A 27061-nucleotide genomic window follows, 5' to 3' on the forward strand; every position below is an offset into this window, starting at 1 on the left:
AAGCTTAATAATGAGGTTGTATCTGAAGTTGATAATATCCCTCTGTGGCAAAACCTATTCTACACAGTAAGTGAGCTGAAAAAGACCATTAAGTTTCATTAATGATCTGTTAGTCCAAGAATGAGAATTCCTTTATTACACATACTGTGTTTTAATATTGAAGTATTTTTTGTTGCTGTTCTACCTACTAGCCTAGTTTTTGGTTTTTTAATGTCAAATTGAAGAGACTTGTGATTAGCTTATGTGAGAGAAAGCTTTAATAGTAATTTTTAGTCATTGTGCTTCAGAACTCCATACATCAGAGTGAAATATGTAACAACTATCTTTGGCACCTGAGGGGGTTTTTGCCATTTGTTTGTATCTAAGAGGCCCTTGTGAGCTTTATTGACTTATTGTATCATATTTGAAAAACAAATGCAGGAAAATTCATTTACTGCACAGCTACAGTAACTGCATCATTGTGGCCTTCTAAAAGAATTAATAAGAGGTTTGCTCTGCCTGGTTGCTGAGGATTACCTGGTTGAAGGGCTGCTCAAATTTAGTTCCATGTGGTTTTATTTTTTTAAATTCCTTTTAAGACTCATATCATCTGTGTCTTTGTAAGAGTGTTTAATTTTAAGCAGGTTGCATTTCCTTAGTTTTTGTCATCTTAGGCATTACCATGACAGTAAAACTGTATGAGTAGCCTGTATTTCAGTGAATTGTTTACATCCCAAAAGGTTGCTTTCTGGATTAAAAAAATGGTTCTGTAGGTATTTTTAAAGCAAAATATGATATTTGGAATTTAAAATACTTGATAGCTGTTAAGAATGCAGCTTTGACTTGTGCTATATTCTTTCTATTTTTGCTAAAAAAACACTGTGGTTTGGTTTTTTTTTCAATGTCTTGTTAGAGTTCAGAAAGTCTTAATTTTTATTGCTAAATGGATCTAACCAGTGTGAGATGTGGCAGTGACTCAGTTAAATCTACTTATTTTAGTTTATAAAGTCAAAGTACTATTACAGACGATACAGGAATACACATCAATATAGGATTGAGTTCAACAAACCCAATTTTGCATTGCCAGTTCTTAGTGCTGCCAGAATAATAATTGTATGAATCACCAGCTGAGGTTGGATTGAGACAACCCATGAGTTGCCACAGATGGTAATTACGGGTATCATCAGTTTTGTAATGTCAGTCTTCAGCGTTTTAGGGTTTTTTGTTGGAGTTGTGTTACTTTCTGTGTCTGCATAGCAAAACTGTGGACACAACCAGCACTTTCGGCAGAAGATAATCAGATTTGCCAAACATCGAAATATTTTTAGCACATAAACACAGAATTTTTGTATATAAAACAAAAAGAGAGAGACACAGTAGTGGAATAAGGAAACTTGCACTATTGAGCTTCATGCCTAATAACAGAAAATTTAAGACTGTCAGTGCATGACTTTTTGTTATTACTAGTCTAAGTAATAAAGTTTTAATTTTTTCAGATTACCTTACTTCATAGTTTTGTGCTTAAAATAAACCTTGCAGATTCACTTGCTGTTATTAAGATACCTGAGGAAGGAAAATTTTTATCTCCTGTGCCTTGGCATTTTGTCCTAATATAATTATTAGAGCAAGAAAAAAAAATACTTCTAGTACAGTGCAAAAGAGAAGAAGTGTATGATGATAAACTTGAATTCTGTCTCTTGGAAACCCATCAAAGCTATCAACGTTTACTGTAATGGAAAGAGGATTTTAATTTGCTGTTTGGACTACTTTTCAAGGAATTTTTGTTTCCCTTTTGAAACCACCTAGCTGGTCACTCTTACCCTTTTTTCTCATTGTATAAGAGAAAATGAGAAAGTGTAAGACACAAATGCTGTCAGATGGCTGTATGTTAAATAAATCTCAAAGGCAGAGCTAAGATCTGAAACAACATTTTTGTTTATAGCTCTGTGGTAATTTCAATTTTGGGACTTTTATTCAATGCTGTGGTTGAAATTGCTTATAGGAAAAGAAGTTAAACTGAAGTTGCAGCCCCAAATTGGGAAGTAATTTGCCAAGAGCTTTGCAGGATGTCATGTTAGAGTACCATTTAAAATTCAGTATGCAGAGTAGTAGTCACTAGTAGTAGTCACTGTGTATTTTCTCTAATTAAAGTGTAAAGCCACTTGTTGTTATTGTAATACCAAGCTTGGAGAATTGATTCAGGTTGAAGGCAATGTGTGGAAATTGTGGCATCAGCTTTCTTTGTGTACAGAATTCCCAAAGGGCGATGCTTACATAGGCCTTACACAGACCCAGAGTAATTTTACTCTGCCTGTTAGAACAGGAGTAGAAGGATGGTACTTCAATGTTGTTTTATTTCAGATCAGCGCGTGGCAAATGAAGTGAATTTATATCTTTAGGAACACATGCAGTAATTTGCTGGCCACATGCAAAGTCAAAGTATACTTACCTTGTACTGCAGATACAGTGGGTTTGGGAAAGGAGGAATTCTGTTTTATGAACATGAGGTTTTGCATGATCAAAGAAGTTTACAAGTTATAACATCTTGCTTTGTAAGAGACAATGTTTGCTTGCTTTCTGTTAATAGATCATCATTGTTTGGCACCTGAGCTTTGAACAATGACTTCATGCTCTCTCTTCCATTTATCTTGAAGTTTATGAGCTGTACCCATCATAGCTATTTTATATATATTTTTTCATTACTCAGAGAATGGGTTGCCAGTGTTTGGCTTTCGGACTCTCTCAGCCTGTGTGCTTGATGTATTGTGGTGTATCTTTGCTGCATGACTAAAAAGAATTTCTCTTTCATATGAAAACTAAGCCTTGTGTTTCTGCACAAGTCAGATGACTTTTTGTAATTTTCAGCACATCTGAAAGGGTATTTTTTCAGTTTTTCGTATTTTCAGGGTTTGAGTTGTTGTTGCTCATAGTATTTTCAACATGTTTGACGTTGTCAGTGTGTTCCCATATTGCTATCAGATGTTTTCTAATCAGCTAATAACATAAATCATATGTAAAAATTTTCATTTGCCTGTAGATGAAAAGTGTGTGTCTATGGATATGCAATATCACTTTGAAGAATTTTAGATTGAAGTTACTACTCAAATTCTTAATGATGCTGAAAATACTAAGCTTTGTCACAAACAATAGTTACTTTTCCAGAATACAGATTAAAGGTCATTAAAGGTAGTTGAATTTTAAAAATAATACGTAATTTGTCAGCATAGTGCAAAATGAAGATGGTAGCTCTGCAGACATTGAGAAATCTCCTAATGTAAGATTTCTCTGCTTTTCACTGTAGATGTTCAGATTCTCTGCAGCTGGAGGTCTAAACTGGTTCCTTGCTTGTACAAGTAGACAAAATCTAACAGGCATTTTTCAGATTGTCTCCCTTGTTTGTGACTTACCTTCTTTAACAAGAAATTTGATCAATTTTGGATTAATAATTCAATACAATTGGGATACTCTGTTTCTAAGCAGATGTTCTAGAAAACATTACAAAGCAAGTTGGAACTTTAATTTGGTGACTTTGTCTTGATTTCAACAATTCCAAGTAAGATTTTTTTAATAGCCTGTGGGAGTTTGAGGATTCTCTTCTGCTGTTGGTTTGTGAGGTTTTTTTCTGGTTTTGTTTTGTTGTTGCTTGGGCTTTGATAACCCAGTTTGAATGGTCAGACATAATTTTTCTGTGAGGTCTGAGGCCAGTTTAAGTGATACAGGAATAGATTTTAGTTAGGGTATTCCTTCCCCCCACATTTCAATTATGCTTTAATATGGAGGAAAAGTTAGTAATGTTGTAAAAGGTAATTAATTGGAAAGTACTGAAGTTGATTTAGCAAAGATGCAGTATTCTTGATTTCTTGCTTATACATAATTCCTAAAATGTTCCTTTAGAACTGCAGTACAAAAAAGTACTTTGGCTGATGGATGCAAACTGCAAACCATTTTTACCCATACTAAGGATTAATAGGAGATTTTTATTTTAAAAATAGTGCTAAATGTGAGTAAATTATAGTCGATCCAGGTTATCATGCAGTTTGCATAGGCAATACAAAAGAGAGTGGTTGAGAAAGGAGCTTGAGGCTCCAAACTTACAGCCATCTTTAAATTACAAATGCATATTTTTTTAGGGTGGTGATGCCTGGCATGAGTGCATCATATATAACAAACAATTTGTTGTGAGAATGTTCTTCCCAAGGAACAGTAATTGGAATAATAATGGTGCCTGAGTTCTAGTAAATGTCCATTAGGTGGTATGAGTATGTTAAGCAGCAGATTATGCAAGATGTCATCAGTTTACAGTAATGGATGATGCTTTTAAATTTTCTGCCTCTGTTACTGCTTTCTTCCTCTGTGAAAAGCCTTGCAACATTAAAAGCTATTATACCTTTCCACCCACAGCTGTAGAAAACCTGAATGACAGTGTAAACAAAACAACACTGTACTGTATAATTAACAAAGGGAAGGTCTCCACTGTGATTTTTATTTACAGTTACATAATTGTATTTGTAGATTTTGTATGGATTATGTTACTATGTTGCAGTATTGGCAAGATTATTATTAATACCAGTGGCATTAAGGAATCAAGCAAATGAATACCATAAGTTGTCTAAAATATTTTTATGAAAGATGAGCATAAATACAAGGTGCTTATGAATGCACTTCATAAAGCATATTATGCTTATCCTGCAACATGCAAGGTGTGTAGACTCCACTGGTAATGGAGCTTCCCTTAATGATTATATATAATATGTACATATGTTTCTTTATATATACATAATTTTTAGTGCAGGTTTGTAATTAATATTAGGAAATGTATTCTTTTATTTTCAGGGTTTTGAGGAAATTTAGTGGTTTTGGCTTTGCTGTTTGGCATGTTTCATGAATTCATCTTTAATTCAAAAAGCATAGGGTTGTTTATCTCCCTGCTGCTTCCTATTTGGAGGGGGTTCCTGTAATATAAATAGCAAAGAAAACTATGCCTTTAAGAAAGAGAAGAAACATCTGGCATAAAAGATGGGTAATTGAAATTTAGTACTTAGGCAATGAGTTTGCAGTGTCTTTTTCATATGCTGCAAATTCCATGTAAGGAGATCTGCTGCTAATGATTGAGATAGGTTTATGGGTTTTTTCTAGAAGATCAGAACTTGAAAAATCATGTCACTTGTGTTAGACTTTGTCAAAGAGGAAGCAAGTGGAACTGCTCATGTCTCTGTGCGCTTAAAAGGTAGTGCAGATTTTTTTTTTTTTGACAGACCATATTTCATTTGAGCTTTGTATCAAACCATGCTACTTCACTGATGTGGAACATACATTCTGCTGAAGCTGCCATGCCATGAATATCATGTCCCTGCTTTAACATTGGCTGGACTGCAGCAGAGAAACAGTTGAAATGTTAATGCAAGTTTACAACAGATCTGTAGAAGATTGGTGAACAGTGCCATTAAGGGACAAAGTGCAGATGAGGGACTTGCTTTAAATACTGAAGTCCTTAAAAAGTGAACAGTGGGTTTACTCCTCTTAGGTGAGTTTGGGTTTAGGGTGTTCTTTTGAATAGTTTGGTTTGGGTTTTTTTTGTTAAGATTTGAGTCCTGTTGTGGTATTTTTCCCAATTGCTATGTGTCACAAGCATGAAGGATTAAAGAGGAGCAATTGTTTTGAAACTAAATGATTTTCTGTGACAATGCATTATTAGTTAATCTTAAAATACTGATTTTGTAATTCTGTCCCACACTGATGAATAACCCTTGACAGCTCCTGATTTTTATTTTGCTTTAAGTATAGCTTTACAATGAAAAACTGCTTTATGAGTAAGGTGGTTTCTGCCCATTTTACAGTAATGATTTTCTCTGGAAACATGCTGCTGTTACATAACTTGAATATAAAGGTAATTTCAAAACATGGTCCATATATTTAGAAAATAAATTGTCCTGACTTCTTCATCTAAGAGATTAATTTAATTTATTATAAATAACACACCAAAGGAAGTATTCAGATCATAAGAGAGGTTGTGGCAGGTTTGCATTAATTATTCTGTCTCTTTTTATGTTTCATCTGTTACTTTCTGATTTTAAGGTGTCTCTTTTCATGCTGACATATGGACTACCAAGGGGATTCTTTAAAGGGATGAAACTGTAGCATACTCTGTGCAGAAGTCCCAGTGAGCTATAGTACTGTGTGCTGTCACTTGTCAGCTTTTAAAAATGTTTTTCTTCCAAAAATTTTTTTTTATATTAAAGTCCAATGAAAGCAAGTCTTTCATTGAATGTGGCATGATTTAATATTTTAAAATATACTTTTCTTTCTCTTTCAGCTTTACATCTTCCAATCCAGCCTTACAACATGGGTAAAAGTCCTGCACTTCAGATTTGAAGCAATCTACAGTCAGAAACTTTGATGTTTTACTAGTCCAGGATACCAGAACTGCTTCAGTCAAAAATAACAACTGTGCAAAAGGACATCCTTGAGCCTTCAAACCAGGCTTCAGTTTTTCTTGACTCCCCTTTTTAGATTGAATATTGCCCATTACCTAATTATAATTGCTACAAATCATAGTTTTGTGTGCAGATGAGGGAAACAGGCAGAGATGTAAAAGTGGTCTTGTGGTAAAAAGGATTATCTACATTACTGGTATCAAAATCAGTATGTTCTCTCCCAGCCTCAAAAGTGGCAGTTTTGCATTTGACTAGTGAGAGGAAAAAAGCCCCAATTAGTAGAAATAGTGAATATTTTTAGGCAGGCAGCACCAGTGTTTTTATTGCCATTTTGTATAACTAGGTTTAAGCAAAAAAATTGTAAACAATACATTGTGTTGTATAGAAAAGACATCATGGATAGATCCTGATTCTTTTTGTAGTCTTGGTTTCTGAATCCTGAATTTTAGTTTTGTTGTGTGTGTTAAAATATAGTGTAACTGAAACCTTGTCGTGAAGACTGGAATGAAGCCAAGTGAATCTTCCATCTTCAGTAGTTTACTTGAATGACCTCTCTCTTGGTGTGTAGTCTTAGTGAAGAATGATCTTTTCTGAGTGGAATTCATTGTAGGGTTCTTTGACTTTTAAGATTTTTATTATTTATTTCATAGACCTGAAAATAAAGATTTAATACTGGATACCTATTCTAGTGCCTTACTTGCACACCATCTCTATTACCCCCCTTAATATGTGTGAGCTAAGCTGAAAAATTCCATATGCTGACAATTTAAAGTTGAAGGTGGTGCAGCATCTTGTGCATTTTAGTTTAATCTCTTCAGCAAATATCCATTTTCTAAATACAAATCAAAAGTTTGTTTTGGTTACTAAATACTGCAATCCATCTTCCTCATATAACAAATTAGTCTCCGATGCATGAACTTACAAACTGAGGAAAAATTACATATATTTTAATAAAAATTCAATTAATAGCAGTTGTGGTTTCATGATGGTGTATTCTTGGTTTCTTTTTATTTTTGAACCACAGGCATTAATTCCTTAGAACACCAAAACACCCTTTAAGCATGATGCTTTGGTTGTGTGGTTTGAATTTATTTCAGCTTTTGCAGAAAATCTCACATGGGGAATTTTTGTAACCAGTTTCATTGTTCCCAGAGCTTTACTAGTATTTTATTGCAGAGGTACAAGATGTGTTCTGTGTAAAGCACCCACTGTGGACCTTTGCAGTTATGAAATAGGGACTCACCTTATATTTCCTGCCCGTGCATGTTTAGCTCCAAGCTCTCAGAAAGGAGCAATGAGCTTTGTGTAGCAGTCCTGTTGCTTCTTTCTTGTTTTTCTGTTGTGTTTATAAATGCTGTAGTGTTACTCTGCTGAGACCATCAGAAGTAATTGTGCCCTAACATTACCTTTCTTGTTTTTGCAATTTGCTGGAACATGAATCTGGAAAGATTGAGATACTGACAAAACATGAAGGAACCTCTGCCTTTTAATTAAAATGACAAAGTAGATGGGCAGATGCTGTTTGCCAGTGACAAATAATACTATTAATGTACTTGCAGCTCAGAAAATGAAAATTCAAAAGGAGAAAGTATTTTTCTTCCAAAACTGTTTTAGAAACCAGTTTCTTCAAATCTAGCAAACATCATCATAGGCTTTTTCTCAATCTGATGGACCTCTAAAACTTCTCAGACTCATTTTGTATCAAAATAATATTTTCTTCAGCAGAATGTAATCCTGACATATTTTGAGTAGGGAGGGACAGAACGTACAGTTATTTCTTCTTTTGTTTCAAATGCCTGCTGTTAATAAGAGCTTTCATCTCTGAGGTAACAGTAATTTTTGAATACAATACCTGCATCAAGCCACCTGGAACATTGATTTACAGTTCTGGACAATGAGAGTTGCTGTAAGCACATCCTTTAATGTTTATATGGTTCCACCAAGTAGGTAAGTCAGCAGATAGCCTGAGTGGGGACACACCTAAGTTAGGTATCATTTTGCTTGGAATCACCTTATGGAAGAGATTATAAGGTATTAGGTTAAAGAAATAGGGTTTGTAGGTCAGCATATTTAGCTCTTAAATATATTGCTGAAATGATCAGAGTTTCATGGATTACTTTTTAAGTCAAGTCTGTCTTCTGTGAAATTCAAAACCTAGGAATTCAGTAAATAATTTTTGTGTTACCAAAGAACTTCTGCGTTCTTTAATACACTTACAGTCTTTCTGGATTTTCTTCATCTGGACTATATGTTAAAGTACATATCTTGAATATAGTTTATGTAAGTATAAAACAAAATGAAAATAAGAAATAAAAATTGAACAATAAAACCCAAGCAAACAAAAACACACACGAAAACCAACAAGCAATCCCTGCCCCCCACCCCTGACCCTTCAAAAATATGAAAGGGGAAAGAGAATGGAAATGGATATCACAAGAGATCTTCCTGCATCATTTGAAAGCTGTTCCTTGGTGCTGTGTTCATTATTTGTAAAAAATAATTCCTACCACATTAGTCTCCTGAAGTAATTGGTTTTTAGCCTGTGAAACTTTGAAATTCCACATCATTCCCAAATACTTGAACTGGAAATTGTACCTATCGTGCAATTAGGTGTTCATTATACCTGATGAAGTTTTCAAAATGCTTCCACAAAATAGAAATCATGCTTTTATTTTAGAGCAGGTGATCTTTGCAGTGAAAGTACAATCTGTATTGAAGTTGGTTCTGCTTTTAAATAATGCTGTTAAGTGAGTTGAAGGGTGTCCATTAAAAGATGGACATTTTGGTATTTGAAGCATTCTTTAAATAACTTAGCTCTGAATAAAATGGCAGAGTAGCACAAAACTGTGTACTACATTTAAACAAAAACAGTCACTGCAAGCTAGACTGGTGGTTTTGGAAGCCAAACTCCTGGCCCATATTCACCAGTAAAGAGAATGAAAAGCAGCTTTCTAGAAATAATTTAGTAGTAATGGTCTAAGGAATGAGATGTAAGATACCAACTAATTTAGAATAGGTTGATATACCCATTGTGTTTGTCAGAACATTTATAGACCTCATACTGCTGTGGAAGATTGCAGCTGCTGATGTGTTTGTGATGAATGATGACAATCATATTTGTAGGAAAGCAAGGATAATATCTTGCAAGAAAATTTTCAAGTATTTTCAAACAAATCTACTGAGAGTTGCTGGATTTTTGGTTTTGATTTTTAACGTTCTTAAGAACATTAATAGCAATTTGAAAAGAAGCTTGTTAGGGTTTGGAAGCAAGTTACACAAGCACAGTGAGATTTGATAGTCTCTTGGACTATTGTAAAAAGCAAAAGGAAAAAAAAAAACCTTTTGGGAAGACCATACCATGTCGTAAGGCTGGAGATGGATGTAAAGCACGAAAGAAAATCACTTACTAGGTAAGAACAAATAATTGAGATGTGCAGATCAAAGCAATTATGATATATCCTGCTGAAGGTGCTCTATCTTCTGTCATAGTCTTCTTTCACAGTTTTCACTGACTTTTATCTTACTTTGTTTTCAGGTTTATGGTAGGTTGTGGTAGATGTGATGATTGGTTTCATGGTGATTGTGTTGGACTGAGCCTTTCTCAAGCACAGCAGATGGGTGAAGAAGATAAAGAGTATGTGTGTGTGAAATGCTGTGCTGAAGAAGACAAAAAAATGGAGTGCTTTGATCAAAATGTACCAGATACTCAAGTGAAACTTGAGCATAAAGAAGAAAAAGCAATTGAGTGTGAAAAACTGGGGGTGTCAAAGCAAACACCTACTTGTAATCTAAATACAGCGGCTGAAAAAACGAAGCAGACGGAGGACACTGGGAAGCACAAAGTCAAAATCTTCAGACGGGTGAGTCTTATTTAATGTTTTAAGTTCTCTTAATTTCTGAGGTTAGAAGGTTTCTGCCTGTGCCATTGCCAATTAATAGACCATGTTTCAAGCATCTTTGTGAATCTAATTTAAATTATTTGCAAAGTTACTTCATCTTCTGAGTGGCTTGACTCTTTTAAGAGGGTATTGCTGAACTCTTTTTTATTTTGAGCAGGGATAAGTTCGTGTAATATGCATATAGAATATCCTGAGTTGGAAGTGACACATGAAGATCATTGAAGTCCTACTCCTGTGTGTGTATATAAACCTATATATACAGGTGTACAAAGAAATGGTGAAGAACCTAGTGCATTTTTCTTTCAGATTGCTAAATGTATTATAAGACATCTGTCAATTTGCTATGTGTTATGAGCTGCAGATAAACAACAGGAAACAATACAGCAACAGTATTTTAGTTTTTGATTGGTTTTATTTCAGATTGTATATAGAAATGAATGCCTAGTGCTTTGATTGGAGTTTTTCTACTTTTTGTCTAATTGTACTAACCAAAGGATAATTTACAAAGATTATTGAGACAATTCTTCAGTTTGTTAGTATATGATGTCATATTCATGATAACATAATCGTCAGTAAGCTTGTCTTATTTCTGAGAAGTAGTATTGAAATTCTGGAATGTAAACTGTTCTTTTAAATTTTAATTTACATATATTTTCTAAACATCCCTGACCTTTGTGGCTAAAACTGGTTAAGGGATGTTCATCGGTATCCCTGACTTTTCAAAATAACTGCAAACTTAGTGGTTGTCAACACAGAGTTTAAATGCAAATTGTCTGTTCTGTATCTTGAGCCAATATTTAAAAGAGATTGTTAAGCAATGCTTGGTAGTAATTTGGGATATTGTTCGGTAATTCTTTAGAAAATTATATGGTGATACATACATCCAGGGGATACATTGTACAGTGTAAAAAGGAAAAATGGAAAAAATATGTGGTAATTATGTAAACGTTGATTGTAGCATTCAGTAGCATGCTAACATGTGTAAATGTTTCTTTCAGGAATCTGGGGATGGGAAGAATTTACCAGAGTCCAGAGACTCTGATACTAAAAAAGGGCAGCATGTTCCTGCTCGGAAGGGATCACAAACTACTGCAATTCCTCGGCGGTCCCCTGAAGATAAAAATGAAAAAATAAGTAAAGAATCCCTTAGTACAATGGAAAGGTCCACAAAATCAGGTACCAAGGCTTGGGAATGTCTTCCATGCGACAGTTCACATCTGTGAACAGTGAAGGATGATACCTTTCTTCATAGCATCAGTTTTTCAAATCATGTTCCATAGTGGAAGAGCTGTTTGTTTCCGTAACATTTATGATCTTTATTTCTCAGTTGTTTTCAGTTTTATTTAGTAGGTAGATGTGTCCTAGATAGATGTGTGTTTCTGTTTCTATAGTAGAGGATGCTCACATGACCAAAAGTGTGAGAAAAAGCACAGAGACATCTCTATTAAAATTTATTTTATATTGTATGAGACTTTAAAATACTCTTTCATAAAATAGTATGAAATGCTTTGTATACATAGAGCTGGTTTAATTGTTGTATAAATTATATTTTGACTTACTGATGTCTTTTGATAATAATTAACAAATTGACAATCTTGTCAACTCATTTCAGAGGGGAACTTTATATTACTTGCTGAGTCATCAGATTTTCATTTAAACTTTATTTGAAAGGTTGAAGGGACATATTTACCCTCCCAGCAACCTTTGTCCTCTCCCCAGATCCCTTTCAGGAAGCATTTTTCTTCTAGGGTCATTATAATGTGAAGTTGTTGTAATTTGGGACAGAAATCTCAGCAGCAAAGCTAGTGAGATTTTGTGTGAGAACTGTGTCTTTTACTCTGAAACTCAAGCTTTGAATTTTTGTCTAAAAATACATAACTTAGCTCCTCTGGTCTTTTGCCAGTGCTGATGTATTCTAGAAATTTTTATCAGTCTTCAGTTTGTTCTTTTTTTTCTGAGTATAAAATGAAAAAAATAATATTACTTAGTTCCCATTTCTTCCCTAAATTGAAGGGTGCTGCTCAAAATTAGTGACATGTTCACAGGCTGACACAAATGAGCTTTCAGTCGACTCTCTGAAAATTAGTAATTTTTCTTTAATGATTTTAGTTTGATTAGACTTACCCATTATTTGAATTATTTATGACACAAACCTTACAATGACCTTGAATACTACCTGAATCAGAAGATGAGATTATTATAGTTGAAATAATTTTGATGGCTAACAGATGCAGAAATGCTAAGTTTAATGTAAAATGGTATTTTAAAGTAAAGCTTATTATGCTTATATGCGCTTCATAGTATATTATTTCTTAGTTTGTTCATTGAAAAATGAATCTATGCTGTTACAAAAATTGAGAGTCCAAAATCATACTTAAGATCAAGCCAGTGAGCACTGGTCATCTTCATTTGGTGTAGATGAAAATACTGCAAATCAAAGTGCAAACTCCCTGTTTCTGCTAAGGAAGTTTTTGTTCTGGATTAATCTAAGTAACATAAAATCCAGCCCAAAGAAGAAAAAAACCCCAACCAAACACAAACCATCCATCCTAGGGGTCCAGCCCTTCTTCTTGAGGATCAGTTCTTAGCAATTCAAAAATAAAATTTCATGAAAATTATTCCATCAGCAGTAAAAATTTCTAAATAAACCTACTTGAGTATTTTACAGTTTTTAACTGTGTTTTGGTAGGTGTGCATGAGAAGCAAGAAAATAAGAAAAAGAAAAATGAGAAAGGATCCAGTAGTGCAACACACCTGCCAGCTTCCAAGCCTTCTGCTGATCAGATAAGACAAAGTGTTAAGCAGTCTCTTAAGGAAATTCTTATGAAAAGGTAAAGATATATTAAGAAATGAAATTATTTATTTGTATTTATAAATATTTTCCTTTGGAAGGCAAAGGAAAAACTGTTAAATATTTGGATGCATGTTGTAATTTTTGCCATTGTGTCCTCTTACAGATTGACAGACTCCAGTTTAAAGATTCCTGAGGAGAGAGCAGCAAAAGTTGCCACAAGGATTGAAAGAGAGCTATATTCTTTTTTTCGAGACACTGATGCGAAGTATAAGAACAAATACAGAAGTTTAATGTTCAATCTGAAAGATCCTAAAAATAATGTATGTGTGATTTGTCTGTTGTCCTTTGCAGAAGTCCTTGATTTGCTGTAGATTTAAGGAACAATCTTCAATCTAGAAACATTATCAATCCTCCTGCAGTTTAACTGGTTTGGGGTTTTCTTTGGGTTTCCTTGGTTTTTTGATGTTGTTTCTTCCTGGGCACTGAGTGTCCTCTGTGTTCTTCCCCATCATCAATTCTCCAACTCCTTGCTCCCAGTGTACAGTTTTTTGTTTGGTTTCAAACTGTAGTAGATACAGTTGGCCAAGTTTGTGTTTCTCTTTACCACTGATATGTTATTTAGATGTTATTCCTGTCCCCCCCATAATTCTTTGCTGTTTACTACACCTACTTTTTTTCTGTTCAAGATCTCCTTACTGTGCTTTTTCACACGTAGATTTCTCAAGCTTGGTCTTCACTCTCTATTCTGCTTTCTGTGAGCCCATTATTTAACATCATTCCTCTTCAGCTTATGTCTTTTGTCTTTTATCAGTTATTCTGATCAAGTCACTTTATTTATAGTTTTTTGCCATTACAGTGAACCACTTGTAAGAACTACTATCTTAGCTTTCATCTAACAATTAACTTCTGTTTTCTCTTTGCTCATACTGCTAAAGTAGTTGGTTGTCTTTTTTTTACCCTCGGACTTCATTTAGACAAGAAGCATAGATATCCTCTTTGATAGTATCTTCTCTTTGTTGCGTAGTGCAGAGGATTTGCATCTTTAGAAACAACAACAGTGAAATGTCTGAGTTACTGCTGAGTGGGCATAAAGTCTTTCACTTTTGAAACAGCAGTTAATTATATGTTTAATCATTAAGGGTATGTGTAGATACATTGTTATGTAGAATAAATGGAGCTCTGGAATTAAGCTTTTCATGTTATAAAATCTAGTACTGCTTCCTGGAGTGGAGATAATTACAAACCCACACACTCCATTTAGCGGTACAGAGCATGTTGTATGTTACTTCTCTGATTTATTTCTTGCTGTGAGCTATTTTTTGTCTTGATAGCAACAGTTACTTTTCTTCTTTCTTCTAGATACTATTTAAGAAAGTATTGAAAGGAGAGGTTACTCCAGATCATCTAATAAAAATGAGCCCAGAAGAACTGGCTTCCAAAGAGCTGGCTGCTTGGAGACAGAGAGAAAACAGACATGTGAGATTTGTCAACTTGCATTGTTTATTTGACAGCATGTGTAACTTCTGTTTGCAGGTTAAGTGTATGCAGAAAGAGCAGAATGGATGTTGCAACCAAGCCGGAGGTTCTCTGTAATTCATTTAGTACTCAAAACCCGAAGATGTTGTCAGGACAGAAGTGAAAGGAGTGTAGTCAGTTTCTGAGGGGAGGCAACCCTGCACTTTCCTTTGCCTTGCAACTTGGTTGCTGCTGGCTCGTCTTTCTATCTCAAAGAAGGCTTCTTTGTCCTTATTTTCCTCAAGATTTTAAAGCTGTTGCTGGAGCTTTATAAACACCAGTTTCCTAATCAGGGAGAAAGAGATATTGGACAAACCAAACCAGAGCAAACTGGTGTTATTTCTAACTTACTGCTAAAGTATTACAAATCAGTCCCCAAGAAGTAAATCCAGAGCTGAAAACCTAGTCTGCCAGTTGGAAAAGCAGCCTAAAGGGACAACGAACAACAAAAAAAAAAAAAAACAGGCAGCAAAAGAAACCCAAGTGTAGGAAGTTTACTAGGTTAGTTTAGGCATGATTTCTCAAAGCAGAGTGTCACTCTGTGTACTGTGCTGAGTTTAGAAGGAGAAATGGGAATAAGAGGATCTGTATTTTTATAGAAAATTCCTTTTTGTTAGACATTGCTCCATTTATTGGGCATTTAGTCTGACAATAACCGCAGCTGCTTAGAAATGGCTATTAAAAATTTTCTAGTTTACAAAATCTGGATTTATGTTGACAGGATTTTTGGTATTTATATTCCACATCATAACATCTAAAAGCACAATGTTGGGTAGTGTAAATTCATCTGTGTGCTCAGAATGAATGCTTGGTAATAACTAATTTAGTGGAGTGGGATGCTGTTTTAGAGACTGCAGTATGCTTTGCAATAGTAGTTATTCCTGTGTTTTTTTCCTTGTCATTGCACATTGTGGCTAGACTTGTTTATGAATCATGATAACTTTTTGCTACTTTCTGTGGAAAAACACTTGTTGATTATCTTATTTCAAGGGCCTAGAGAGAATGAAAAGTTTGTGTATTCTGTATCCATCCAAAGCCCATCTTTTGTAGCGGAACGTTTTTACATTTATTTTTACAAACATCAGTGAAATTCTGAAAACAGACCATGCAAAATAAAATTCCACTGCTATGAGAAATATCTTCCCAAAAAAGTGTATGCTGCTCAAAAAATTGCTGAAGGGTCCTAATTATTCCAGAGAAATGCTTCAAAATTTCTAGAAACACATAAAATAAACAGCGATGTATCACTTGATTATATTTTTCACGATACTATTTAAGCAAGGCAGTGAGACTGCTACTTAATAATTTTTTCTTTTTATTTCCCCAGGATGTTCATAAGTATTGTTGGTATTTTTCAAACAGATAAAGCAATCATAGAATGCTTGTTTCCTTAGTAAATTAAGCTTGAGAATATTTGGCACAGCCAACACAACCCCATCCTGGTGTAGGAAATGGAAGTGTGCTTTAAGAGGCAATATTAGAAATAATGGTTTGTATTTTATTTTATTGCAAGAAAGCAAAGCAGCAGTGGTATTGGGATTAGCATCTCCATTACTTTTAAAAATACCTTTAGGTTTTTTCTTGAGATGAAGCATTAGGTTTATGTACTAAAAAACAAAATGTTGAAGAATTATACAAATTTGCATATATTTGTATTCTACATTGTCCCTATTATTATGGGAAAATAATGGATGTGTTTTTTTCTTTAGCTCTTGGGAAATCAGAATTATCAATATTTTAATTCAGTGTTGAAGGTTTGCTTTATAACTTATTTAAATGCGTGCCTGGTAAGTACTTGCTTCTACCCTGTAGGAGAAGTTAGGCTGCTTCTCTGTTTGCTTTATGAAACTACTTGACACTTGCAAAATAAGAATGTATTACTTTTCTTCCTAGTGGGTTCCTAATTGCAATGCTGTTATCTCTTACATTTTTGAATTTCCAAATTTTACTGTATGGGAGTAATTACACATAACTACTTGTTTTCACAGACAATTGAAATGATTGAGAAAGAGCAGAGGGAGGTTGAAAGAAGACCTATCACAAAAATTACTCACAAAGGAGAAATAGAAATTGAAAGTGAGACACCAATGAAAGAACAAGAGGAAGTAATGGAAATTCAGGTAGAAAAGAAAGCATGGCACTACAGTGCGTTTAGTACATAGGCAATATGGTTGTGAGGTGTTTTGTTTATGATTCTGTTGTTCAGTCTATAATTATCTGATAGTTTTTCTTTTATCTTTACTGACTTCTTGGCCTGGTGATTTTGTTGGTTTCTTTCCTTCTATGTTGTGTCTGTGACTGTATGATGAATTCTGGCAGTAGTAGAAATTAGAAAATATTCTAAATGGTACCTGAATATATTTGAGAATACCAATTAGTTATTGTAATGAATTTGAAGATTTTTTGATAGAATTTTAGGCTATGCAGCTGAAGGAAGAGCTATATGTCTGAAGGGAGGAAAATGCCATAAAACTTTTAAACAATATTAGGAATATTAACAGAGGAATTAAAAAAGCCTAACTGAAATGTGTTTGACTTTTCTTAGGAACCGAATACGAAGTTGTTTGAGAAGTCAGAAGAAGCTGAAAAGGATAAAGAAATAAATGAATCTGCATCTCCGGACACCACAAGTCAACATAAAAATCATCTCTTTGATCTAAACTGCAAAATCTGCATAGGTAATTTGGGAAAGCACATGAAAATAAATAGATGGCACTTCTATAATTTGATGATTATAAATCTCAATATACCTCAAGAATTTAAATAAATGTGGGTTTTTACTTAGTTTGCTGACAAAGTTATGGAAGGAATGTTTTACTTCATCATTTACAAAAGAGGATTAAAAGGATAGTCTATTGGCATAAACTTGTCTTCTTTTAAAAAACCAGCTTCAGAGAGTGCAATCCCTATGGTGGATGTATATACTACTGTTGATTCCTCATTTCTTCATCCTATGGCATCGCAGTGCCAAAAGTTATGTTTAGTACTGCATAAACGTATACAATGTAATAACTTATGCAGGGTAAAATATGTGTAAAATACGTATTCTATCCCACTTCAGTGGCAATATGTAGTATTTTTGATGTGTCTTCCTTGTATTCAGAGAAGGTCCTCTTTTTGTTTCTTTAATAAAAAATGAAACCCCTTGTGCTTCATTTTCTGCAGGCCGAATGGCACCACCTACTGATGATGTGTCAGGGAAGAAGGTGAAGGTGTCTGTCGGGGTTGCACGGAAACAGTCCGACAATGAAGCAGAGAGCATTGCGGACGCACTCTCCTCCACGTCAAGTATTTTAGCTTCAGAACTACTGGAAGATGATAAGCAAGACTCATCAAAGTCATTCACACCTCTCCCAAAGTAATACAAGCTGTATAAACAGTATTTTTAAATGAAAGACATTATTAAGCTATTATGTCTAAAGCTACTTTTTTAATAGTGTTTCATTAATCCATTTGGGTACTTGAAGTCGTACACATATTGTTGTGATTGCAAACTTCTAATTACCACATAGTTTACTTTTCCCAAAAAGCTAATATTTTCTGGTGCAGCAAGGTTTAAAAAGAGTTCCTATTACAAAAAATCAGTATATAAATTTCCTATTGTCTTTTGCTGTCAAGGCACATAGTGTACATATTGTGCTGCATTTAAATAAGTGTGTCTTTGTATAAGTGTATCTATAAATTCAGGGAATTTGATATTGCTTTAAACAGAGCATTTACACTGATAATTCAGGCTAGTTTGAAATTCCAAAGTAGTGCTTTTCTAGAAATGACAGATAACAGCATAACAGCAGATTGCTTGATGTTTTGCTGTATTTGCTGTCAGCTCTCTTGTCATTTTCTTCCACACTCTGCTACTCACTAAAAAGGAAATTGCAGTTTATGACTCTTTCTTTTTGGTATGAGGGAGGCTTTTCATGAAAAACATCCACTCCCAATTATTTAGAATTGACCAGAGTTCATGCTGCAATTTTGTCTTTATCAGGACAGTGTGATCTTTTACCAAGGATAGTGAACTTTGATTTTTGAATAGCTTACAGCAAGTTCAAGGTAATTTCCAGTGTCGACAGATATAAACTTTGGTTACAGTGTTACTGTGACAATGCAACATCTGGTACTGCTGGGCAGCTTAAAACTGTTAATAGCATGCCTAGAATATTTTGATAGCAACATGTTGGGAAATGTTCAAATGTGTAGTCTTTTTCATAAGGAAACTCTCAGGTTGAGAAACACTCTCCTGTGAAAATATTTAAGTCATCCCATTAATTTTTTCAACTGTTTTGTTGAAAAAATTGAGGCTTTTTTTCAAAGGCAGGAAAAACAGTTTTTTACAGGTGGAATTAGGAGGAGGCACTCACAGAAGGTGTGGAAGTGGTGCATAGATGAGAAGACATGAGGAGCCAGCTTGTGGTACAAAGAGAGAGTAGGGTGACACAGGCATTCAGGTGGTGGACAGACGGTGGCACAAGATGTAGGAGTTAGGAAAGCAGTATAGGCCAGCAGGCAGTGTGTTTTCATCTTTTACCTGTGACAGGGGAACATCTCTCTGTCTCTGCAGCACCTGTGAGCGTTTGTGTCCTCTTCAGTATAGAGAATTATAGATAATTCTCAGACAAAACAACTTCTCTGTTTTTAAAAAATACTGACTAGGGAATTAATGTGCTGCTCATCTGACTATTCCTGTACCATAGATCTACTCTACTGGAAGATAAGAAACATGGTTGTCTACCCGTCTTTTTTCGTTAACCCTTCAGTATGCTTAACTGAAAAAAAAAATTCTTTATAATACTACATTTCTGTGATAAAAAAATATTAGGATTTACTCTGTCTTGCATGCTGTATCATGTTGTAAACTGAGTGTGTTTTTTGTTTGTCCTTTTTTTTAGGTCAGAAACGCCTGGTACGGTGGAATGTGAAAGTCTGTTTCTGGCACGCCTGAATTTCATCTGGAAGGGCTTTATCAATATGCCTTCAGTAGCAAAATTTGTTATTAAGGCTTATCCAGTTTCTGGCTCCTTTGAGTATTTAACAGAGGTATTTATATTTATTGAAAAGAATGAATGAACAATTCATCTATTAATTTTACCAACTTACTTACCTTGTAGGCTATTATTAGTATAATGATGGAAGACAGTGAGGCATGATCATTTTACTGAATGAAGTATTTGTGGGAGGACATTGGTTAAGTTCTATATTTGTAAGTCAAGCATTATTCATTACATGAACCTCTTGTTCATCTTCCCATCTATAACAGAAACCTGCGTAATGGAGTTTTTTTGGTTTTTTATTTTTTTGCCCATCTGGTAGCAGTTCTGGTCCTAACCTTGCGTTGTGACTCAGTTGTCCCTGAAAAAAAAAGTTCATGTAACATTCTCTTCTGTGTCTGAGAGACTGGAAAAGCATCTAACTGCTTATAATAGTTGTCTTCGTGTCACAAAATAAAGATCAGAGAGCTTATAAGGCACAATTTTCCTTCTTGACAGCTGCACAGGATGCATCAGCCTTCTAATTAAAAGAACTTAGGTCTTCTGTTAATAAGATTATTTTTACTTTGCTGTAGATCTTCAGGGAAGTGCAGGCCATGCAGTAATCCTTAATACTAAAGGATTGTTATATGAGTATCATACACTTTTCAAAGCTCTCGTTTCACAAAAAAATTATTTTTCTGAAAGTCTGTTGATTTTGCTTGGGAACAGTGAACTCAGTAGTATCCAAGAATTTACATCTTTATATACATGCACATGTAGGTTATATTTTCCCTTCATGATGAAGATTTTGAAAGTTTATTATGAACATAGGTGTGGAGTTCTCATTGTGGTGTGACGTGATGGATAGCTTGAGTGTTCCCAGAGCACAGTACAGTTATGTTTGCAGTTAATGTTAGCAGAAAGGATAAATTTTGCAAGGTATAGATGAACGGTATTGAATGATAACTAATTCATTATGTATTGGTAACTTCATACTGAAAATCTAAAATGTCCAAAATTTAATTTTGTTCTTCTGTTGTAATTTCTACTGATATTTTTAAATTACAATTTAAGAAATAAAAGAACTAAGTATGTTTTGAATTTTATGAAACAAGATACTGGATGAAGGACATAGCACAACATTTATTTGGATTCACGTTTCTGTTGTCCTTTCTCCTAGGATTTACCTGATAGTATTCAAGTAGGTGGCAGGATATCTCCCCACACTGTCTGGGATTATGTAGAAAAAATCAAAGCTTCAGGGACCAAGGTAAGAATTTTACCTAGTAAAAACTTGCTGTTTAATATGCATCTTAGTCATCCTAAAGATACTTAATTTTTTTCTCTTTGAAACATTTGTAAAATATGTGAACTTTAGGAGTATCTTATGATTATGTTGAATGGGATGAGTGGCAGCTGCTGGCATTTTTTTTCCTACCTAACCTTAAACTGTCAGCTGCTGTTTGAGAATACCTGTCTTTGTTTTTCACTCATCAGAAATGTTTGGATACCACTTCACATCTCAGTTCTTTCAGTAGGGTTACATTGTGCAAAACCATCTCAGCGGCTCTTTGCTAAACTTGTCCCACTGTGTGCCAGTAGTCCTTATGCTGGGGAGCCCAAAACTTGAAAGTCCTTTCCAGGTGATGTCTCAGAAGTGCTGGATAGAAAGAAATAGCCATTTCCCTTGGTGTGCTGACTGCTTTGGTTCTGATACCCTGATTGCAGTAGGCCTTCTTGGTATGGATGCATCACCAGTTCATACTGGGCTTGTCCACCAGGATCCCCACATCATTTTATGCCAAGCTGTTTTCCAGCCTGTCAGTCCCCCAGCCAGTTCTGGTGCGTGGGGTTACTTCAGCTCAAAGTGCAAGATTTTGCATTTTGCCTATGCTGACATTGACAAAGTTTAGCCTGTTATTTCAGCCTGCCTAGGTGCCATCTTAGTTTTTTGCAGAGTCTCTTCTGTCCAGTCTTCCAGGCTGTTCAAACAGCATCAGCTCCTGAGCTGGGCTTTGGGCATAATTTTGGGATCTGAATACTCGTCTTCCACTATTATTAATGGATGTCTTGGACACAACAGAATACAAAACACAGCTTTCTAGTAATGTTAAGGGTAGAGACTGGAGTAATTCATTGGAAGCTGGCAAGCTTCCCTGAAACTTGTTATTTAGCTGTCTGTTAAAATATTGGCTCTTTTGTCACGTACTTCAATTAATTTTTTCATACTAAGTGCTTTCTACATACTTTATCTAGTTCTGAATTATTTTTGGCCCTGTTTCTGTTCCTTCTGTCTCTTCTGTTCTCTGCCATTTTGGCATAGCTTTTTCTCCTCAGCATCGTTCTTTTAAATAAAGAGCAGTCAGTAAAAAAATAACATTTCACAGAAAAATATTCTTGACCATCTTTTTCCCTCTCATTCTGTAAACAGGAGATCTGCGTGGTTCGTTTTACCCCGGTAACTGAAGAAGATCAGATCTCCTATGCATTGCTGTTCGCCTATTTCAGCAGTAGAAAACGTTACGGTGTAGCGGCCAATAATATGAAGCAAGTGAAAGATTTGTACCTCATCCCTTTAGGTTCCTCAGACAAAGTCCCTCATCACCTTGTGCCTTTTGATGGGCCTGGTAAGTACAGCTTGGAATTTGGAATTTTGTGATCATAACGCTACTTAGAGAAGTTGGCAATAAGAGGAAATGAAATTTAAAAATGCTATTTTATTCAAATATGGAATGAGTTTTCCATAGCATTATTATATTAGTTTCCTTGAAAAGATATTAATTTCCCCTTGCTAGATTATTGTGATACTTCAAAGATGAAAAGATTAGTGTTTACAACCTTGTTTTATGTCTGCTACCTTCTTTCTCTAACACAGGAGGCTTTGTAGGTTTCAATGTCAGTAAACTGAGTTACACAAGTGGACTATGGTAGAAGTCATTAGTTCCAAATTGGTACTCTCAATTTAAAATAGTATTTTTCATTATTTTAATTGTTTTTATCTTTTTCTCAAGTATTCCAAAGTTCCTTACCAAAAAATACATTGAAAGTTTAAAACATAGATGGGCAAGGAAAAGAAGGTCTTGATATGATCTGTGTACACTTGTGTTGATCTGTGTATGCTTGAGTTACTTTACGTCAGTTTATCTTGGTTATAAAAATTTGTGGATAATCTTTCTTTTTGAGATAAGCAGGGCCAAAATGAAGAGAGAAAGAGCTAGAACTATTTTCTTTTGCCATTATATGGAACAAAATAGATGGTGAGGAGATGGGTAATAGTATGCTTTGAAACACAGCACCTTTCCTGGAATGAGGGAAACATTTCTGAAATTTTTCCCGGTAAATCTTTGAAGGAGTATGTCCAATACAAATTGATGAGGAGACTTTTTGTTTGCAAGTGTTCTGTTTACTTTTTTTTTCCGCTATTATACTTTGCTACCACTGTTACCATGTTGTAGCTGGGTTAGACTGATGTTTAACTTCCATGCTGATTCTGATGAGATTAGATGTCCTATCTGTCTCATATTCTCTGTTTGGAAGTTATAGTGTACTTGAACCAATCTTAAGTTGCAGTGCTTGAAGTCATACTTTTAATACTGGAAATATATATTTTTATTGTTTTAAGTATTGTTAATGTTTAACATGACAAGCAGAACAAATTCAAATGCCATAAGATTAATACTTTTGATAGTATATTGTAAGTGTATGGGGGTTATTTTTGTTAAAATTTTTGCCTTAACCAAAATACAAAGAGATGATAAATTGCTGTTGCAATTTTGTACAGGGATTGAAATACATCGACCAAATTTATTACTGGGATTGATAATTCGCCAGAAGATGAAGAGGCAGATTGCTGCTGTTTCAAGTGTAACCAGTAGTTTTGCAGATGAAGCTGCTGAAAGTACCTTGAGTAGCTTGCCACCAGAGAAGAAAAGCAAGCCAAGCAAACCTGAAGTCTCACATCATGATTTGGCACTAGAAGAAGAAGAGGAAAATAATTTTTTTAATTCCTTCACAACTGTGCTGCACAAGCAGAGAAATAAACCACAGCAGTCTAATACAGACGATGCTCCAGCAGTTATTGAACCGTTGGTGGAAAGTACCAAACATGAGCCACCAAAGCCTCTCAGGTTTCTTCCTGGAGTCCTGGTTGGATGGGAAAATCAGCCTTCTACTTTGGAGCTAGCAAATAAACCGTTGCCAGTGGATGATATTCTTCAAAGCCTGTTGGGCACAACAGGGCAGGTGTATGAGCACGGCAAGTCAGAAGCAGGTGCTAGTGAAGACATACCATTATTAAATGAACAGGCAGCCTTGAAAGAAGAAACCATGGATGTTGCTGAGGTAACTGCTGAAGCTGGTGAAGCAAAGACTGGTTTGGATGATCCTCAAGAATCCACTAATGCTGCTGCAACTGTAGATGCAGCAGCTGTAGGGACCTCAAGTTCTGCAAGAAGTACTGGTTCTTTGATAGGGCTGACTCTTAAGGGAAAACCTCCAGATGTCTCCACAGAAGCATTTTTAGCAAATTTGTCTGCTCAGGCACAGAATAAGGAAACTGAAGAAAGTAAGGAAAATGACTCAAAGCGACAGATACCAGACAAAGATAGTGTTGCACAGGAAGTTAGAAGGAGCACAAATTCCAGCTTTTCTTCCTCATCAAATTCAGGAAAAAAGCCCAGTGAGAACAATGTTAATGTAGGCTCTGCTGAAGGTACTACTGCTAATACCTCTAAATCACCACCATTTATTAATCTTAAAAGGGACCCACGACAGGCAGCTGGACGAAGCCAGCAGACTAATATTTCAGAAAACAAGGATGGAGATGTTAGCAGAAATGAAGACCGACAAAATGCTTCAGGAAATGATCAAGGAGAACCAGAGAATAAACAGCTTTCTGGAGAAGGGGGCTTAAACCTGTATCAAAGTGAGACTCCAACCAATGAGACACCGTTCAGTTCAGCTGCAGCTAAGGCAGATAACACAGTTGCATCACAAGCAGAAGATACCAAACACTCACAGGAAGATGGATTGATGCAAAATATTGAAACAGTGAACTCATTTAGAAGAGGACAAGCCACAACTTCATCTCATTTTGAAACTGAAAACTCTTCTCGTTCTGAATTTATTTCCAAAGTCCCAAGCCCTGTTGCAAGTGGCAGCTTCTCATCTGTTGGACCTCCTCAGCAGAATTTTCAGCATTCTAAATCTAATCCACCTGGATTTCAGTTTCAGGCTCCTGTACCTCATAACTTCCCTCCACAAAACAACCCTATGTTTGGATTTCCTCCTCATTTACCACCTCCGCTTCTTCCTCCTCCTGGCTTTGGTTTTCCTCAAAATCCAATGATGCCATGGCCACCAGTAGCTCATTTATCAGGTCAGCCACCACAGTATGCTGGACCCATTGCACAAGGGCTACCAGTGGCTCACAAACAATCAAGATTTTTGGGACCAGAAAATTTTTTTCAGAGTAAAGACAGTAGGAGACCAGAAAGACGCCACAGCGATCCTTGGGGCAGAGAAGAACAGCATTTAGAGAGAGGATTCAGTAGAGGAAAAAATGATCGACAAAGACTTTACAGTGAAACCCATCACCAAAAAAAAGACAGACATGAAAAAGAATGGAGCAATGAAAAATACTGGGAGCAAGATTCCGAAAGAAACAGGCGCAGAGACAGAAACCAGGAAAAAGAGAGAGAGCGGAAGAGTAGAGAGGAAGGACAGAGAGACAAAGAAAGAGCGCGATCCCCACACAGTGATAGAGCTGCTGATGGAAAAAGCCCCAGAGAGACTAGAAATCCAGAAAAAAAGACAGAGAAGCCTAAAAGTGATGAACAGGTTCATGAAAAAGATAAGGAGAGGGAGAAAAGCAAAGACAAGCATAGAGAACGAGAAAGTGAAAAGAACAGAGAGAGACATAGGGACCACAGTGACAGAACTAAAAGCAAAAGGTAAAAAGATGCAGGCAGTCTTTTAAAATCCTATTTAAATAAACTGTTAGAGTAATGTCGTAAAACTTTGTATGACAAAAAAAGAGAGCCTGCTAGGATTGTGCCATTGTTTTTTATTCTGTGTTGGTGTTTTGCAGAAACAAGTCTGTGTTTTGGTACCACTCAATGTACCAATACTCATCCTTTTTTTCATTATACCAACTATCGCTAGAAGTAGGAGTTTAATATTTTAAAAATTTTACATTGCTGTATATTCAAAATTTTAAAGATTTCTTTTTATTAATATGCAATAAAGGCTTAGGAATTTTCTTAGCTGAGGAAGTTGGCTTTAGTCAAGTCTGCAGTATAGTTGCTGCCTTTGGTAATTTGTGCTCTCTTCTGTTTTAAGATGCCCTGATAATTTTAAAGGTCGTTTTCATACAATACCCTTGTTTTTAAATTGCACTGTTTTTAAAGACTGCAGCAAAGCCTCAGAATCCACACGTTACAACAAAATGTAATATGTTCGGTGGTGTGAAAAGTTTGGGGTTTTTTTTAAATTATTCAGTAGTACAAAAAAAACTCAAGTGTATTTCGTTATATTATATTTCAAGTTTTTCCTAAGCATCTGAAGCAATTTGTGACCAGAAATTGGAAGGCTGAGCTGCTCGAATGTTACTGCTTTAAACTGCACTTGTTTTAATGAGAAAGCATTTCTAACCTAAATTCTTGAGAATTATTTGTAGTAGTAAATTCATTTCTCCCACCATTTTCCATGCTTCAAAAACTTGAATACCTGAGCTTGTACATTACTTTGTGTTTTGCTATCCTTTTTACTGTAAAATGTAAATATTTTAAGGGATATTTTGATTCTAAAATGATAAAACTTTCTCACATACTGTGTGTGTTTGATTTCATAGCTGTGAAACTGTAGGCTAAATGAATACAGAAGGCTGAGTCACAGAATGTCACATTTGTTGTGCACTTTATAGCTCCGTTTGTTTTGAGTTTTGGAGAACAAAGAGGGGGGAGAAGGGCAAAAGTGTTTCTACCCTTGGGACTTCTGGTAACTTGGTATTTTGTGGACTACCATCTAGCAGTGCCAAACAACATGCAAATGTGTAAACAAAATCACCTACTCTAATACTTTTTAAAATACACTGGGCATCTTATTGAGTCTGTCAGAAACAACAAAAATATTCCACCGTATAAAGAAAAACTGAGGTTTATTCTGGCTTTCAGTGTTTTGTTTTTCCACTTTGAGTACACAACCTTACTACGCTGCTGACAGAGCATTTTGCACTTTGCTGTAGAAAAGCCTCTTCTGTCCAAAAAAGTCTTCCCAGTTTAACAACATCATAATTGTTAGTTTTAATTATGAATATATTTTAAGGTAAATTTTTACTTGGATTCATTGCAAGTAACTTCATGGTCAAATTGGCTAAAATTTAAAATATTGTGCTAAATAAAGGAGGTGGTAGACTTTTCATTAAGTTTTTTCAGCTCATTGTTGAGAAGACTAATTAAAAAAAATCCTCAGTAG

The 27061-nt window shown here is 35.3% G+C and overlaps 1 protein-coding gene across 5 annotated transcripts in view; it reads left to right on the forward strand.

Annotated features, from left to right (window-relative positions):
• Positions 1–26414, forward strand: part of PHF3 (PHD finger protein 3) — a 50250-nt gene extending 23836 nt beyond the window's left edge. For all 5 annotated transcript variants that reach the window (XM_064707316.1, XM_064707319.1, XM_064707314.1 and 2 more), the window contains 12 exons: positions 9949–10273; positions 11311–11488; positions 13002–13143; positions 13270–13426; positions 14466–14582; positions 16610–16741; positions 17167–17299; positions 17787–17979; positions 19508–19655; positions 20769–20858; positions 22020–22215; positions 23370–26414. In XM_064707316.1, coding sequence (XP_064563386.1) covers positions 9949–10273; positions 11311–11488; positions 13002–13143; positions 13270–13426; positions 14466–14582; positions 16610–16741; positions 17167–17299; positions 17787–17979; positions 19508–19655; positions 20769–20858; positions 22020–22215; positions 23370–25543 — 3985 coding nt within the window. In that variant the 3' untranslated portion in view covers positions 25544–26414. The remainder of the gene's footprint in view (positions 1–9948; positions 10274–11310; positions 11489–13001; positions 13144–13269; positions 13427–14465; positions 14583–16609; positions 16742–17166; positions 17300–17786; positions 17980–19507; positions 19656–20768; positions 20859–22019; positions 22216–23369) is intronic.
• Positions 26415–27061: the final 647 nt, after the last annotated feature.

The sequence above is a fragment of the Zonotrichia leucophrys genome, chromosome 3, assembly GCF_028769735.1.
Source record: "Zonotrichia leucophrys gambelii isolate GWCS_2022_RI chromosome 3, RI_Zleu_2.0, whole genome shotgun sequence".
Lineage (NCBI taxonomy): Eukaryota > Metazoa > Chordata > Aves > Passeriformes > Passerellidae > Zonotrichia > Zonotrichia leucophrys.